The 18,540-nt window shown below is 44.2% G+C and overlaps 1 protein-coding gene across 1 annotated transcript in view; it reads right to left on the bottom strand.

The window, feature by feature from the left end:
* The window catches only part of RAB15 (RAB15, member RAS oncogene family), a 119,022-nt gene that overhangs the window by 61,657 nt on the left and 38,825 nt on the right, over positions 1–18,540 (bottom strand). The window contains exon 3 of the mRNA XM_077464655.1: positions 2,476–2,536. Coding sequence (XP_077320781.1) covers positions 2,476–2,536 — 61 coding nt within the window. The remainder of the gene's footprint in view (positions 1–2,475; positions 2,537–18,540) is intronic.

Raw genomic sequence — 18,540 nt, 5'->3', positions numbered from 1 at the left:
AGAAAGAGTCTCACTCGCTGTAATCATTTGTGAACAGGGAGCAGATAGGATATACAGTACAATGATGACCTGCTGTCACAAAACGGCAGCTCTCACTCTGATTGCGGTGTCTCAATGCACTCAGGACCCCCAGTCCAACACATATTATCTGTGCTGACTTGGATGACAAATTCCCCCCTGCCCCGTCCTCCCCTGCATCCAGTAATTGGATGTGATTGTTCCGACCTTTTCTTCTTTGTTTGAGCTACAGTCCTATACCTAACCATTAAAGTAAACCCAATCCTACTATTATAAGAAAAAAATGATCATGATCAAAAATCAAAAAAATGCTGTCTTGTTAATAAAACCCTTCCATATCACATTGACTTTTTCTTTGCATCAAATATCCAGGATGCTGTACAAATAAGCTCTATTATGAAGTAATGGACATGCCTTGCAAACAGTATTGATGTCAAATTTCAATTTAGCTTTAGTCATAGTCTTTTGACTAAAATGCTATTTTCATTTTAGTTGTATTTTAGGTCATCTGAATTGTTTTAGTCATAATTCAGTTGACTAAAATCTCAAGTATATTTTAGCCGATTAAAATCAAATAGGTTTAGTTAAATTGCAATGCATTATTTAAGTATTTCTCTAGCATTTCCAAACTCATTATATAATCCAAAGTAAAAAAATCTAACAACATGTAATGGGGATGGGGAAGTAAATGGGAGTGGGGGAGGGCACAGGGCAGAGAACTGGTCTGGGGAGGATGTTATTTTACACAGTGCTAAGCACAGCTACCTTGCTGGGAGGGGAAACACTCACCATGTGGTTTGCAGGGCATTGTTCCAGAACTCCCAGGCAGCAGGCAGACAGAGGGAGCCTGCATCTCTCAGACAATATAGCTTGCCAGTACAGTAAGGGGACTGAGGCTTTAACAGACAGGCGGAGCTCTGAAGAAAGTAGGCATTCTGGTGGGTAAAGGTCCCTCCCTCACATTTTTGTTCTGTTTCATTTCGTTGATGAAAGATGGCATTGTGTAAAAAGGCTGTTAGACACTGTCTTCTCTGATCCTCCCCTTCTTCCACTGTCCCAACGCATCTCATTATAGAACAGAGCCTGGGGGGGGGGGGGGGGAGAGCTGCAGATGCTCGGTTTGGTGTGTATGGCTAGAGAGTTCTTTTTTTTTTCTTGGGAGAGTGGCCCTATGCTTATCGCATGCAATCAGCACTGTCCAGACAGAGGTTTGGGGTCCTGAAGCCTCATAGGACAGTCAGAGGAGAATGAAAACTTCCCCTACAAGCTTTACCCAGTGCTCTGCTGAACACTGATAAAGGGTATTTAGAAGTTTATATTTACTAAAATAATTGCATGTCCATGTTCTGTGTACTGTGGGAGACCAGATATAGTGAATGCAGGGTCCAGGGTTTAGTAATAGTTTAATTGAACAAGCTGAAGTTAGACGCTGATTGGCTACCATGCACAGCTGCGTCAGATTTGAATTTTTAGTAGATCAAGCCATCAGACTAAGGCCCCTTTTACACGGGACTGATCCGTGGTGATCCACCCGTGAACATCAGATTGCTCAGCGGGATTGCTCTGTTGATCCCCGCTGAGCCGGCGGATGACACTGTGCAGGGACCGCCCTATCAGATCTCCGCTCTCCTCTATGGGGGATCGGATGAATACGGACCGTCTGTCCGTGTTCATCCGATCCGCTCTGCAGACGGATAGAAAAAATAGAATTTTCCTCTCTCTGCAGTATGGGACCATAGCGGAGACGGATGATATCGGGTGTCCGCAGATGTTCATCCGCTGACACCCGCTATCCCATAGGGATGCATGCATGTCCGTATTTCATCCGAAAACTGATGGATGATATACGGACATACGGTCCGCACGCGTGAAAGGGGCTTAACACGGAAGGGCGTTTTAAAGGCAGAAAAAAAAGTTGAATACCCTTAAAAGTGGAATTTTTGATGCCCTGTGTGCATGAGGCATGTTACATGTTTAGAATATTATGATAATGTAATGATGATGATTCCTACTGCTGATGGGAAAAAATGTGTGGAAATCAATCATACAGGGAAAAGCTCCCTTTGCCCCCGCTGCCTATAGGCACATGTTTTTTTAGCACCGTGCTAATGGAATCCCACTTCATTGTCGACATTTGGTGATCAAATAGCTAAATTCCAAAGCCCCTGCATGAGGTACCCAGGCCTAGCAATGCCCCTGAAGTACCACGTATGAGACCTGACCATCTTTTGAAGACTACTCCAGGCAGATGTAGCTGGAAACTCAAACACAGGGAAGCAAGAGTTTTTGGCCAATTTAACCAGGAGCATTCATTGAGGACAGGGATAATAGTTTTGGATAGACGTAAAAAAACAAAAACAAAGAAAAACATATACATACACATTATATTATAATATATATATAATCTCCATCCATCCATGAAAATAACCTGCGGGCAGTTAGCACAAAAACATTTACCTGTGCCCTTCTGTAGTACTGCTTGGTTATTGTCTGGTACCTTTCTTGCCCAGCCGTATCCCTATACAAAACAAAAGCACAAAATGTTTCCTGGTTAACAGATTAAATAACAGATGTATAAAATGTCAGTTACTGAAGCGTGTAAGATAGGCATTATTATGTCAGCTTTTCAAACCCTGCCTAGAGACTAAGATCACATTATGGTAAATCAGATACTTTCACCCAAAGCCACACGGCTTTACACGATGGATGTCTTGACACAAACAATGGATATACGGTACATAGAAATAGATTTTTATTTCATCCCGATGCTCAGTCTAGACAGATACCTGAGCACAGATGACAATCCGCTTTCCTGCATGTTTAATTTTCCACACTGTGAGCGTTCCCTGTGCTGTACGGAAACTGGTATTCCTGAACTCTGCATGCATATGAACATCCAGCAGGTTGGCTGGCCAACTACAGGCAACTGGGAAATACCCAACTACTTTATACATATATTTGGACAAAAATAAATAATAAAAAACCTACTGTATAGTTAAACAGATGTGAACATGGAATTTATTAATCAAATGAAATAAAATATACAGTACATTAAAGCCCAGCTTTGGAATTGTGAAAATCATCCTTTGCATATGTTAAGAATATGTTAACGCCAGCATTTCATATTCTGATATGTGCCTTTTCTACCATGTACTTGTGTTTGGAAGTACAGTAAAACCTTGGTTTGAGGGGCCCCCCATCCTGAAAAATGTCTTTATTCTTGGCTGCTGGACATTTTTGGTACAGATGCGCCCTCATTCTCCCATGTTAAAGAGCACGCACACCGCACCCCTCCTCACCCCCCTCCAGAGGGTGCCCCACCATGCTCCATTATTGCACGCATCCTCAGTTTCCAGGATAAAGTTACCATTCTGCACCTCGCACAAGAAAAAGGCCCGTTGAAATACAATGGTAACAATATCTCCGTCTATCCTGACTTTTTTCCTGAAGTTCAACGCCAGCGAATCTCCTTCTCGATAATGAAATCTCACTTGCGCACAAAAGGCCTGTCCTATGCCATGCTCTTCCCTGCCAAACTGCGCATCATCCGTGATGGTAAGGCTCACTTCTACACCAGCCCCAAGGAGGCCATGGCTTGACTGAATAACCAATATGGCATTGCTCAGACACAGAAGGAACTGACGATGTCACTGATCTAGGACACCACCTGCCAGCTGCCTTACTACCGGACCCCTGTGCATCCCTGTGTGTATTCTGTGCCTTTTCTGTAATCTACAGTGTCTGTCGTTCTCGCCACCTTGTCCCCTTTGCCGGGTGATACTCCTAACCTACTGAGCCGGATACTGTGATTTACTTATCTATCCCTCCAGGCCTCCATTTCTAGACTTTATCCTTCACCTGTACCGTTTGCCATCCTGCTCTGTCTGGAGTGGACGCCACCAGATCCTGCACCCCCTTACAGCCAACAAGGCCATGCATTCTACACCAGGACATATATACCTTTTTACCACCAGTTGAGAGCCCCACCGGATTCCACACTACCCTCTCATCAGCTAGTGGCGTGGCCCCAGGAACAGTTTTTTTTTTTTTAAACTCCACTAGTTTTAAGGTCAGGACAGTCTTTCGGTTTGGGATCCAAAGCTCGCTATTTTTGGGGTGGCTGAGCAGGGAGTGGGGCAAAGGGTTTTACGGGGATTTTGTTGATGTTTTTTTTTTTTCCCCTTTTTCTCCCCCTTTTTTTTTCTCGTCCCCCCTTTTTTTCCCCTTTCGCAATCCATCTCTATACCTTTTTTTATCAATATCTTTTACGTTTTTGCTTTTTTCAATTTTGCCTCACATTTTCCTGCTGGCAGATCCACTCACTTTTTTGTTCATGTGCTTGTATGTGCTTCAGGGGACATGGCCTATTTGGTCATTTATGTACTTGTTTTCATGCTCATCCGTGCTTATTTACTACTGTATATTTTGTTATGGCAAAGCCCCTAAGGGTAGTCTCATGGAACACTAGTGGTCTGAATGCACCCCAGAAGAGATCTCTGGTTTTCTCTGTATTGAAAAAGTGTTGTCCTCATATTATTTGCTTCCAAGAGACTCACCTTACAGGCTCCAAGACGGGGGCCTTAAAACGCTCGTGGTTGTCTAACTCCTACCATGCCACTCACACAAATTATTCCAGGGGGGTTTTTATCCTACTGGCCAAATCTCTTCCAGCTGAGATGATAAAAGTTAAAACTGACCCTGAAGGGTGGTTAATTGTTCTTACTTTACAGATTTCCACTGTGACCTATACTCTGGTAAACATATATATTCCCCCCCCCCCCACCCCATTCTCATTGGAGGTACTCTCCAAGTTGATGCTTCAGCTGCTGACTAGACCCCTCTGGCCCCCTACTTTATGTGGGGGACTTTAATGCTATTTTAGATCCAGCAATGGACTGCCTGGGAGGTGGAGGTAGGCCCTTTCCCTCCTTTTGTAGACTGGATTCAGGTTCATGGCCTTACAGAAATATGGCGCTGGAAATATCCGGATGTGCGCCACTTTTCCTGCCATTTGGACTCTTTTCACACCATGTCCAGGCTAGATATGGCGTTTGCCACAGCTGAGACCCTCCCTGTTATCTCTGTCCTTTCATATCTTCCCAGGGGGGTTTCTGATCATGCCCCTCTCTCTGTGGACCTCCTCCTCCTCCCAGGTTCAGGGCCTGCTGTTTGGCGCCTGAACTTCTACTGGTTGGAGGACGAGCTAGTACAGGGAGAATGTAGGATGGGCATCACTAATTACTGGAGGGACAACCTGGGGAATGGGACACATTCAAGACAACTCTGAGGGGCACCTTTATGTCTATCATAGGGGTCATATGCAAAAACAATAGGATGCTCACTGATGAGCTTGAGACTGTTATGGTATGTGCAGAATCTACTTATGCCTCTAACACGAGGGAGGCATGGTTACAGAGCTGTAGGGAGTTTGAACTCCATATGCTATATAAAACACATGCTGCATGCTACTCAGAAATCGTTTGAACATGGTAATAAAACCGGACGTCTCTTGGCATATCTGACTAGACCTGACCATTTCCATCCCACGTATCAGTAATGCCCAAGGCACCATTAGTAATGACCCAGGGGATATCTTAGACTCCTTCTTATGCTTTTACAAAGACCTGTACACATCTAGGGTTGACTATGATGAATCTCAATTGAATGACTACTTGGCTGACATATCTCTCCCCTCCTTATCGAGTGAGGGATGTGATATGCTGGCGGCCCCTGTCTCGGTCGAAGAGATTGCTGCGGCCATTTCACAAATGCCTTTACATAAGACTCCTGGCCTAGACGGTTTTCCGATGGAATGGTATACACAATTTAAAGACCTTTTGTGCCCTTTTCTTTTGCGGACCTATAATGAAGTCCTAGATGTTGGAGTCCTCCCCCCAATGATGTGGGAGGCTGTGATCATACTTCTATTGAAACCCCGTAAGGACCCACTCAAATGCGAATCTTACCATCCAATTTTGCTTATTAATGTGGACGTTAAGATTCTGCCCAAAATACTAGCTAATCGTTTGAACAACGTAGTTGCGTCCCTGGTCAACAGTGACCAAGGGGGCTTTATTCCTGACAGGTCCAACAGGATGAATATTCACAGGCTGTTTCACAACCTGCAATATCCACATGACTGTCCTCCTACTCGTGCCATTGTGTCTTTGGACACTTGCAAGGCATTTGGCAGTGTGGAATGGCCATACTATTTTCAGGTATTACAAATATATGGCTTTGGCCCCCATATTGTAGCATGGATAAAACTCCTTTACACCTCCATGGTAGCTCGGGTTCGAGTCAACTCCTCTATTATCGACCCCCTTTCCAATAAGTAGGGGCGCTCGACAGGGGTGCCCATTGTCACCCCTCTTGTTTGCCCTGGCCATGGAACTGCTTGCAGTTCGCATCTGCCCCTCCCCCTCAATTAAAGGACTCCCAATTGCCAATATAAAGGTACACATTTCACTTTATACGATGACACATTGGTGTATCTAGCTGACACCAATGAGTCACTGCGGGCCCTGTTAGTGGAGGTTACTGCCTTTGGAGACTATTCTGGCTTCCGGGTAAATTGGGATAAGTCCAACCTTTTCCCCTTGGATGTGACTGTGCCCCCCCAGATCCACCCTGACTCCAAGCTTCGGGTGGCGTTTTCCTTTAGGTACCTTGGGGTTCTGGTGCAGACCCGTTATCTTCATATGTCACTAACAAATTAGATCCTCTCTTGGTCCGCCATCAGAAGCAGACCAAGCAGTGGATGGATCTGCCTTTAGACCTCATGGGGAGGGCCAATGTTCTTAAAATTATAAATTTACCGAGATTACTCTATATCCTTGTTAATTCCCCATGCAAAATACCTAAATCTATTTTTAAACTTATAGACATGACATGTACTACTTTCCTGTGGAAGGGTGGTTCCCCCAGGGTGGCACTTGAAACACTACGGCTGCCAGCACATTTGGCAGGCTTGGCGTTTCCCAACTTTTTCTTATATTATTTGGCATCCCAGCTGGTGCACATCCACGATTGGCTGTGCCCGGTCCCGGCTAATGCCTGTACCTCTACGGAGGGGGCCATCCCATCTTCTCTGGAAACCCTATATAATATCATCTACAGAGGCCGGGTCCCTGACCGCCCTGGAACCTCCATACTTGCCACTTCCCTTTCATCATTCCGCTATATTGTCACAAATATATGCAAACATACTTGGCTGAAGTCCCCCAACAACCCCCTATGGTTTAACCCCCAATCTGCAGGAATTGTACACCCTTCCTGTCCCCAATCATTGGTACTCCAAGGGGGTTAAATATTTATGCCACCTGTACAATGCCCAGGGCTTTAAAAAAAACTTTCTCTACATTTAGACTTTGACCTACCAAGATTGTACCTATTTTATTACTACCAGCTTAAGCATGCTGTGCATGCCCAGTTTGGCTCCCTGGATGATCCCACTGACCTGCCCCGTTGGAAAAACTACTCAGACAACTAGATCCCACTAAACTAGTCTCCACCTACTATGCAGCCCTAATGACTGACTTTAACCCCAGGTTTCACAAAGCACAATTGAAATGGACCTCTCTGGACATCTCTGATGGACGAAGACTGTTCAGAATTTAGTGACGCTTATAAAACCTCTGTTATTGCTTCCCAGGACTGCATCATACAGGTAAAGATTTTTCATCAGACCAACCTCACCCCGGCTAGGTTGCACAAGATGGGTCTCTTGCCCTTGGATGCCTGTTTCCGCGGCTGTGGCCAAGAGGCCGATTTCCTACATTGCTTCTGGTCATGCCAGATAGTCCAGGATTTCTGGGAGGAAGTGGGTGCTTTCATGTGTTCAGTGTTAGGCCTCCCAAATATAATCCACCCCAAGAACTGCCTATTGGGTGCATTTGGTGGTGATTTACCCATATCTTCCCCTGCCAAGAGACTGCTCAGCATACTCTATTTTTTTGTAAAAAAAAATGTTCTACTCTCCTGGAAGGGTGCACAGACCTCTCTGAAATTCCTCTGGCTAAACCTTATTAACGACTCTATTCCACTGTACAAACTTACTTTTAAACTTCGGAAACAGAACAAAAAATTTTCACAAAATTTGGGGTAGATGGTTGGCCAGTCCGTTAACCCTCTCCCAGCACTAATTGTACTACCCTTATTTGTCCATTGATGGGCTGTGCCCCAGGGATCTCTCATGTTTGGTCCTCCACTATTACTATGCCTTGGTAGTATACCTGCACCTCTTACCATTGTCCCTATTTTATACCTTTTGCACGTATATCTGTTTAATTCTCTATGCTTTAGCATATTGCCTAATGTTACATACCTCTGTATGACCAGGTTGTCTGGTGTTATTGCTGTTTTTTTTTGTGTTTGTGTTTCTTTGTTTGTTGGTTTGTCTTAAACTTAATAAAAATATCTTTAAAAAAAAATAATAAAATAAAAAAAACCTTGGACATACTACAGAAGATTACCAGACTGCGAATGCGACATAGTACAGGAGATGACCAAACTGCGAATGCTACATACTACAGGAGATGACCAGACTGCGAATGCTACATACTACAGGAGATGACCAGACTGCGAATGTGACATACTACAGGAGATGAACAGACTGCGAATGCGACATACTACAGGAGATGACCAGACTGTGAATGCTACATACTACAGGAGATGACCAAGTAGCCATTTTTAAAATTTAAACCTGTCCTCAGCCCCTTTATAGCACCTTTATAGCACCCTTCTTCACATTCCTGTCCTCACCCCCTTTATGGCACCCCCTTTACATTCCTGTCCTTACCCTTTTTGTAGAACCCCCCTTCACATTCCTGCCCTGCCGCCCCTTTATATCACCCCTCCTCATTTCTTTCAGTTTCTGATACTTTCCCCCTCCATCCTTCATAACAGTGCCCTCTTCCCTGTCTTACCTTACACAGGACGCAGCAGATGACATCGGAGGCACAGAGCTGACATCGGAAGTGCAGCAAAGGGATGAACAGAGGGCGAGACCTGCCCCAGTTAACGGATAGGTTGATAGAATGCAGAGCGGTTCTAGCAACCAGTTGGTTAACTGAGCCAGCCCCTGCCCTCCATGCATCGCTTTGCTGCTCTTCCGATGTCAGCTCTGTGAAGACAACAGAGCTAGCAGGCAGCGGCAGTGGCAGCTGAAGACAAAAAAGCAAATCTTAAATGGCATGACCACGGTGGGGCCGCACAGATCATTGACGAGGCCCAGACTTGGCCGACGGTCCGCCATTTAGTGATACCTGTGCTAGAGCCTCGGGCGGCTCTAGTCCTGCAAAGGGAACAGCGTTCCTGCTGTGAAAAAGTGTAGGGATGCCGTTCCCATGCGTTCCCGCAGGACTCAACCCCTGGTCCTAACTGGTGCAACTCTGCATTTGCAGCGCCGCAACAATTTCAAAAAGTAGTTTCTGTACTACTTTTTGTGATTTCAGGTTGTGATTTCCATTGACATCTGTGCAGAAACCCGCACAGATGTCCGTGAAATCAGGACTGACATGTGGGAGTGAAATCATGCGAGCTCAGCTGAACTCACACGGCTTCATTCCCACAGCTCAGTGTGAATCTGGGCTAAAAGAGAAGAGAGGTGCCTCTAAATGTATCAATATGGTTACATTTAACGAAGGTACAACATTTAGCAACTCACATGGTTGATGACAAACCTCCCTGGCTGTAATCCCAAGTGTGGCTCAGGGTTAATTCCCATTACCATTAGGCATAACCCCCAGCCACACTCAGGATTGCTTTGCAGATTCCTGGTATAGGCAACGTCCCTTGTCCCCAGGATACTGCAATGTCCCCCCCGCTGTATATTCTGCCGGATCCTCCGCCCATTACTCTGTGTTCCGAGCTCCAGTCCCTGCAAGCATTGCAGCGCAAGGGGGCAGACCCCGGCAGCAAATTCAAAAAGTACAAAAAACATAACACATACAGTACACTGTAATCTGTAAGATTACATTACTGTATCAAATCATTTCACCTCCCTTTTGTCCCTATGGCGTTGTCCAATGCCCTGCATGCAGTTTTATATTATATATACTGTTATTTCTGCCTGGAAACTTGAGAATGTCCATGAAAAGTGTCCCTTTTAATTTTATTATTATATTATTATTTTTTATAATTATTATATTATAATTTATGATTTCATGTTTCAAACTTTATCATACCCGGGATGTCTGCTAGACTCTTGTTTGGACAGATTTAAGCAAGTTATTCCTAAGAATTACAGTCCTACAATATAAAACACCAACATTTTTATGCAAAACAATGTACAACTTTAAGATTCAAAAATCTGACACATTCATACTGCCAGGGAGGCTACAAGAGGCACGTCTAAGTATGCAGGCATCTGAGGTAAAGCTGTCCACATATACCATCCTCCTCACCGCCATCAAAGTCATCCCTTCCACTCTGCAAGCCACACTTTAAGGTCACTCTACTGCAGGGTAGTCTTCCCGGCAGTGGCGGCTGGTGAAGTTTTAAGATGGGGGGGCGCTAGACCACGCCCACCCTTTTGACCCATCCCACTTCTCATAAGCCCCACCCATTATAGAATCCACCAACTCCGTCCCCTGTAGTACATCATATACAAGGCTCTACATTATACACAGGGCCCTATACTTCATATACCAGGCTCTACATTATAGACAGGGCTCTGTACATCATATACCAGGCTCTACATTATAGACAGGGCTCTGTACATCATATACCAGGCTCTACATTATACACCAGGTTCTAATGACACATCAATATGTCTGACAGCCCAGCCACACTCCTCGTTCACCAGAGAGAAAAAAACAGGAAACACAAAAAAGGTGCTCGGGAAACAGCAATAGGCAGAGGTCACCGCAGACAATGAAGTACAAGAAAGCCTAATAAAATAAAACAAATACAGTCATCACATTTAGTGACTGCAATAATGCAATATCTTACATGTTTTCCTTTAGTGGTGGGATCAGAGGGATGGTGATGATCAGAGACAGAAGGATGGAGGTGGGGTGGGGAGTTGGATCAGTGGTGGGTGGGATGGGATCAGGGACAGAGGGATGGATCAGGGACAGAGGGATGGATCAGGGACAGAGGGGTGGATCAGGGACAGAGAGATGGTGGGTGGGATGGACCAGGGACAGAGAGATGGTAGGTGTGATGGATCAGGGACAGAAGGACGGTGGGATGGATCAGGGACAGAGAGATGGTGGGTGGGATGGACCAGGGACAGAGAGATGGTAGGTGGGATGGATCAGGGACAGAAGGACGGTGGGATGGATCAGGGACAGAGAGATGGTGGGTGGGATGGATCAGGGAGAGAAGAAGGATGATGGGACGGATCAGGGACAGAAGGACGGTGGGATGGATCAGGGACAGAGAGCTGGTGGGTGGGATGAATCAGGGACAGAGGGATGGTGGGTGGGTGGGATGGATCAGGGATCAGGGACAGAGAGCTGGTGGGTGGGATGAATCAGGGACAGAGGGATGGTGGGTGGGATGGATCAGGGACAGAGAGCTGGTGGTTGGGATGAATCAGGGACAGAGGGATGGGTGGGTGGGGGGAGGCTTCATATGGGCTGTGTGTTTCACAAGAGCCTCCACTGGTATAGACTACATTAAAAGGCTAAACATTTTGAACTGGCATACAAATTGTTCTTTAGGTTTAAAGGCAGGAGAAATTGGCTTAAAGCTCACAAAAAAATCAAAGGCAGTGAGCAAATCTTCAATATTACATATCGATAAAGATTTACTACTACATACTAAAGGGACAGAAGTCATCAGATGATACACAGAATGCAAGCACGATGCGGAGAATATTTGGCAACTACTAAAAAGGCTTCTATTGAAACCACAGCTACAGGAGGTAAAGCTGAACAGCAACCACAACCATGCAGACATAGCAGCGGGACCTAGGCATTCACATCCAGATGCAATACACTGTCAGGGTTTGATGAGTATATTTTAGTGAAGCAGTGGGGAACTTTTGCTAAAGGTAATGTTATCCTGGGGTGTTGGGGGGGGGGGGGTAAAACACTGGAAGGAGTGTTGGTTTCCGAATGGCCAACAAGTGCCTATACTAGATGTCACTGTCTGCAGTAGACAGGCTTTTGGAGAGATTCAGGTCTGACTGCCAAACCGAGACACAGCAAAACCACTGAGTGGAGATAATAGAAGTGCTGATCGTCAGTGCTGCCCGTGTAAAGCCTCCCCCTCCATCCATCCTGTAGCTCTGCCCCCCTCCTGTGGATTTCCAGCAATGCTACCTTGTTGTTTCATAGTGCAGCAGGCCATCAGCAGTTCACATTCCTCTGCTCCTCCGCTCGGCGCACTGATCCGACAGGGGAAGACCGGAAGTGACGGCTAACTAGTCTGTCACTCAAACCCATAGCATTGTAAACCTATGGGCGCCGGGCGGATGCAGATCGGCATTTGTACTTGCGCCACAAGGCGGGTTAAAACCCCGCAAATGAAGCGCCGCGTCTGCAATCTTGTGATTGCGTTGACGTGGCGTCTTCACATAGTGCACTGTGTCCAGCGCTGCACTGTGTCCGGCGCTCGTACACAGTGCACTTAAGGACTTTTTTTCATTTTTTTTTTTTTTAAAGGGCCATTTCCAAAAAAATAAAATTTTTTTTTTTCAATTTTTTTTTTTTTTTGTGACTGCCTGGAGGGGGGGCGGCGCCCGGGCGCCCCCTATGGACGGGCCGCCACTGCTTCCCGGTCACTTTTGCAGACTGGCAGCGGTGAGAGCCAGCAGTGCGGATGTTGGCATGTATATTTCTTGGAGATTTTAGCAGTCAGGGCTCCCTGCCAAAGTTTCCAGCTTAGTGCACAGTTGAGCCTCATTTTTCCCACTCTATTACCCACATTATCACATGGATTCAAAACTCTTCAGAGAAAAGTTCACCCACATTATTGCTGTGTAACATAGCTGTCCCAGTGCACTGAACATTAGTTTTTGCATTTACTATAAGACAAAGCTGATGGTCATGGCTATATGAAATGCTGAATTCACGTTGTCTTCTTAGATTTTAGCCATCTGTGCCAATATCTCATGAGAGGTTAAACTCCCAGAACAGTGAGCCATTTTGTATTAAAAACGAGCCTGCTGCTGTTGACATAAGAATAACAGTGCTGATGAAAATAATATTACTGTAGCTAAATTTTCAGTACTATTCACATCAAGGAAGATGATATGTTGGCTTAAAATGGATAAAGCCACTAAATGGATTGCATTTAGTTTATCAAAGCATGTTGTATTGAAAACAATTGTTGTGAGGTTTCCTTCTCTTCTATATTCTGTTCTCTTCTTTTTTTCACACCTTTTTTCATCATTTTATCTTGGCTCTATTGATTTCCTCCATTTTCATTGCAGCCACTTCCTGTTTATATGTACTATGTATTTCGGGTAGCCTCCTGACAGTGACAGCAGGGTAACATATCTGCACAGTGAGCATCAGTATGGCCACTTATAGTCTCTACCAGCAGTGGATGTGACAGGGTGGAAACGCAGGAGAGCAATTGGTAGACAAGAGTGTTGGCACCTTATAACAGAAAGAGCCTAAACAAGGGTCTTCATAGCAATGTTACCTAGTATTATTTTAAAGACACCCTGGTTCAAACGACAGGACTCACACACTGAGAAAGATTGATTTGTGCAGAACAGCTAGGGACATCCATAGCCAGTGATTTTTCATGGCTTTGACCCAGAGGGACTCTAATAGAACTCATCTGACCACCTTAAAACGTACCTTGAAGATTCTGAGGCCACATGGAAAAGTGTTATGGTCAGATGAGTCTAAAATGTAATTATTTGGCCTCAACACCAAATGATATATCAGGTGGAAATCCAATACAGCTCACCATCCAAATAACACCATTCCTTCACTAAAGCATAGAGGTGGTAATCTCCTGTTATGGGGGTGCTCTTGAGAAAAATCTGCTGCCCTCTGCCAGAAAGTTGTCAACAGGAAGAAGTCAACATGACAATGACCCAAAGCACACAGCAAAAATGACCACACAGTGGTTGAAGGAGCAAAAAGGTGAATGTCCTTGCACGGCTTAGTCAGAGCCCAAACTCCATTGAAAATCTGTGGAATGATTTGGACACTAACATCACCATCAAATTTTTGAACTTGAGCAGTTCAGCAAAGAGTAAAGGGCAAATATTGCAAAGTATAGATGTGCAAAGTTAGTAGAAAAAAAATCAAAAACAGAATCACTGACATGTTGTTGTTATAAGTTGCACTAATAAATACAGCTGGATAAAACAAAAACTGTGTCTGTCTTTATTTCAGACCGCAAGGCAACAAAATGTGATTATTGTAAAGGGGGGCGATTATTTTCTATACCCACTGTATTTTTTGCTTTGCATAGAGTGGTGAGAGGTATATTTATCATTCACCTTTGTTTGTCTTGGTTATCCATGTCATGAAGATTGAAAATTTTACAGTAGTAAAAATGAGGAGAGATTTGGGGTAAACATGTGCAAAAGGAAAAAATTTGTTTAGTTTCGTTTCGTTTTAATTCGTTAATTCATTAATTTCGTTTAGTTATATTCGTTAACTTCCTTAAATTCGTTTTCAGATTTCGTTTAGTTTTCAACCGAATTCTAAAAATCGGCCACATTCGAAAATATTTCAACCAAATTCGAAAATATTTCTACCGGATTTGAAATGATTTCAACATGATTCGACATTATTCCAACCGCACTCGAAATTATTTCAACATGATTCGACATTATTTCAACTGCATTCGAAAATATTTTGTGACCCGACTTTAGGGCCATGTATCTCGGGGTCACTTGGATATGTTGTAGTGCTAGTACTATTGTGTTTGCATACCAAATTTGGGGTTTCTAGCTATAAGTGACCCTGAGATATGTGGCCCTAAAGTCGGGTCGCAAAATGTCATTCTCTGCTCTAATAACTAATAACATTTTGTGACCCGATTTTGGGGCCACATATCTTGGGGTCACTTATAGCTAGAAACCCCAAATTTGGTATGCAAACACAATAATACTAGCACAACAACATATCCAAATTCTAGCACCAAGTGACCCCGAGATACATGGCCCTAAAGTCGGGTCACAAAATATGTTCGAATGCGGTTGAAATAATGTCGAATCATGTTGAAATCATTTCGAATGCAGTTGAAATAATGTCGAATTATGTTGAAATAATTTTCGAATGCGGTTGAAATAATTTTGAATCATGTCGAATGTATTCGAATTCATTCGTTATATTTCTTTCGTATTCGTTGTAATTTGTTATTTTTTCGGCCGAATTTCGATTCGTTATGAAACGAATTGCACAAGCCTAATTTGGGGTAACAGCTATCTTGGAGGAGAGTTCTCCTCACAATGTGGATATATCCTCTCACTTCCAGTTGAGACACCATGACACAAAGTAAAAGGAAATCTTACCAAATGGACAGCAAAAATAAACTGATGAAATTTTAATCATTCTCTACTCTATGAAAAAATGTTAGTGTTGGCTATACATAGTCATATTTTAGCATAAGCCTTTTCTGTAAGTCCAGTAGTTCCCATGTGATTTGTTTTTATCTCATTTTAAATGCACAAATGGTGCTTTACAGCCAATATAATATCATTCTAAACCAGTCTTAAAACGTTTTAAAACATAATGGCATAGGCTATAGTACTGTGTTAAATAAATTCTCCTATTGTAGCCCAAAAGTCTGGAAGCATTTCTTACACCATATTAGCCCAGAAATGTGTGAGATTCCTAACTGGAAGCAATACTAATAAAGCTCTGGTCAGGAAAGGGCATTTGTAAGGATCTGAACCTAGACCCTTATAATATTGCAGTCTTGCCCCTTAGCGATAGATGCGTATGCGGAAATTTAATTGAATTCTCCCCCTGAGCAAAAATGTCAACCCAGTGTCAGAATGTAAGGCCCCCATGGAAGGTGACCTTTCTCCTGCCTAAGTTTCAGGCTGATAACTGATGTTCTGTGCTGTTGGAGTTTGTATCTGTTATTAAAAAGGGGGGGTTTATTTCTTTCTGTGTAATCCTGATAGAATCTTAAGCCCTATACACATGGGCCAAATGTCCGGAGACAACAGCCAGTTAGAAAAAACGTCTGACATTCAGCCAATGACAGAGAGCGTTGATCAGTGTTCTGGCAGGGGACAGCTCAGCAGCGGAGATCGCTGAACTAACCTTGCATGGTTAGTACTCTGACCGGAGCTGTCAGGTTTTTTTCGTGCAAGCCAAAAAAAAAAAAAGTGTGCACCCAGCTTTAGTTTTATGACAGCTTTTTGTGTATCTCTTATCAGCAGTGATCTCAGGCAGAAGAAAGGACACTCTAATTGAATAACAATTCTGCTCTGAAAGAGAGAGGGAGAGAGAGAGAGAGAGAGAGAGAGAGAGAGAGAGAGAGAGAGAGAGAGAGAGAGAGAGAGAGAGAGAGAGAGAGAGAGAGAAAAGGAGACCACAAGTAAATAATAAAAGCAAATAATAATAGGTAAATAAAGATTAGGGCTGGCCATATATAAGTCATTTTTATTCGTACTTGATTCCTCCATCCACACACTCAATGTGAATGGGGGAACCCTCCCTGCTGAGCTATTGTATTCTGACAGTGGGGACTCTTCCCTGCCATTAGAATATACTGATAAACACTGCCACGCTGATCAAGCAGCAAAACTACGACAGGGCGGTTGTACAGAAGCCTATTGGTAGATGACATGGATCAAAAACTTAGCCAGAGTCTGCTGAACTGGCCGAATTTCAATCCATGTATGTCCAGCTTAAGTTGAGGCTGCACTGCTATAGCAATTAAAGAGGGATTCCACCTACAAAAAAAATATTAAAAGCCAGCAGCTATAAATACTACAATACTACTTTAATAAATGGACACTCACCTGTCCCAGGGTCCAGCGATGTCGGCAGCCGAGCCCGATCAATCGCTTGGCTCTCGGCTGCTGCCGCCGCCATTCTAGGTGAGGGAATCAGGAAGTGAAGCGTTGTGACTTCACTTCCTGGTTCCCTACTGCGCATGCGCGAGTCGCGCAGTGGAATAGGAATGGTCCGCGCTGTCTCTGGGACCTGTGTGTGTCCCAGCAGACAGCGCGGCGGGACAGGAAACAGCATAGACTCCTGTGGGAGTCTATGCCCAGATGTGCGTGCAAATACCCGTCTTAGACAGGTATCTGCACCCCCCTGAAAGGTGCCAACTGTGACACCGGAGGGGGGAGGGTTCCGATAAGCGGAAGTTCCACTTTAGTGTGGAACCCCGCTTTAAAGAACAGAGATTTTGATTATTACAAATACTTGGAGATTGGTACTCTTGCCCCTGACATGAAGTAAATATGTGGACTGCTACTGCTGACCTAAAAAGTCTAGGTGCCTCTCTGTGCCTCAGTATTTCTGAGTCACAGACAGTGGTGGCTGGTGGTATTTTTTTTTCTTTCTTTCTTGGTGGGGGGGTGGCAAACAATCCAGCCAAATTTGCTACCCCCCAGTCGGGTCACAGGCAGCCCCCCCCCCCCAGTTGGTCGCCAGCCCGCACTTACCCCATTTAGATGGCAGGCAGCGAATCCTCCGGGCAGCAGCTTTACCCTGCTTCTCCACCTCCTGGGCTTCATGGCAGCGGGAGGAAAATCAGGAGCACAATAGTGAATATTAATTTGCTATTGTCACACAAGTGGGTGGTGTGCCCCAAGCCCATCTGTTTTTTAAGCCAATTAGAGCCTCAAGCTCTACTCATGTGCTTCTAAAAAATAAAAATAAAAAAAAACCCCATTGGAATCCATTTGTCCAGCCCCCTCGCGTGTAGATTAGGGGCCTGGAGCATGAATTGGAGGGGTGGCACCCCTGTGCCACATATGGACGGGCCGCCACTGATAGACCTGTAAGAAATATGCAGCAACTGAAAATCAACTTCCTATCACTACACTAAAGTTCTAAAGCCAAATCATCAACTAGCATTTTTAGGTCAGCTATGGCAGTTTACATTTATCTCTCAGTCTGCAATAGTGTCATGATTGGTACTGATTACTCTTTTTCTTGCATGTAGGGTGGGACCTTCATCTTATCACATAAATTCCAGCTGCAAAGAACCCCACTGCATTACATATACTAATAACCATTCTGGTCCTGTCTTAGATCATGTTTGTTTTGCTCTTTTTATTACATATACAGTATAAACTGATCAGCCACAACTTTAACCACTGACCAGTTAAGTGAACACTGATTATATCATGAAAACGTAATTTGAAAGTCATTGGGATATATTAAGCAGCAAGTAAACATGTCCCTGAAGTTGTGTGTTGAAAGCAGAAAAATGGGTATCACAGTTTGTTGTGTATGGGGCTGCATAGCCACAGATCGGTCAGGGTGCCAACGCTGACCTGTGTCCACAGCCAAAAGCCCCTACAATGGGCACGTGTGTATCAGAACTGGACCATGGAGCAATGGAAGAAGGTAGCCTTATGTGATAAATCATGTCATCTTTTACAGCATGTGGATAGCTGGGTGCGAGTGTATT

Source organism: Lithobates pipiens, unplaced genomic scaffold (genome assembly GCF_037356315.1).
Source record: "Lithobates pipiens isolate NorthernLeopardFrog02 unplaced genomic scaffold, aLitPip1_a1.2 Scaffold_30, whole genome shotgun sequence".
Classification (NCBI taxonomy): Eukaryota; Metazoa; Chordata; class Amphibia; order Anura; family Ranidae; genus Lithobates; species Lithobates pipiens.
Note: the sequence above shows the minus strand (reverse complement) of the source record. Positions and strands in the feature narration are given on the sequence as shown.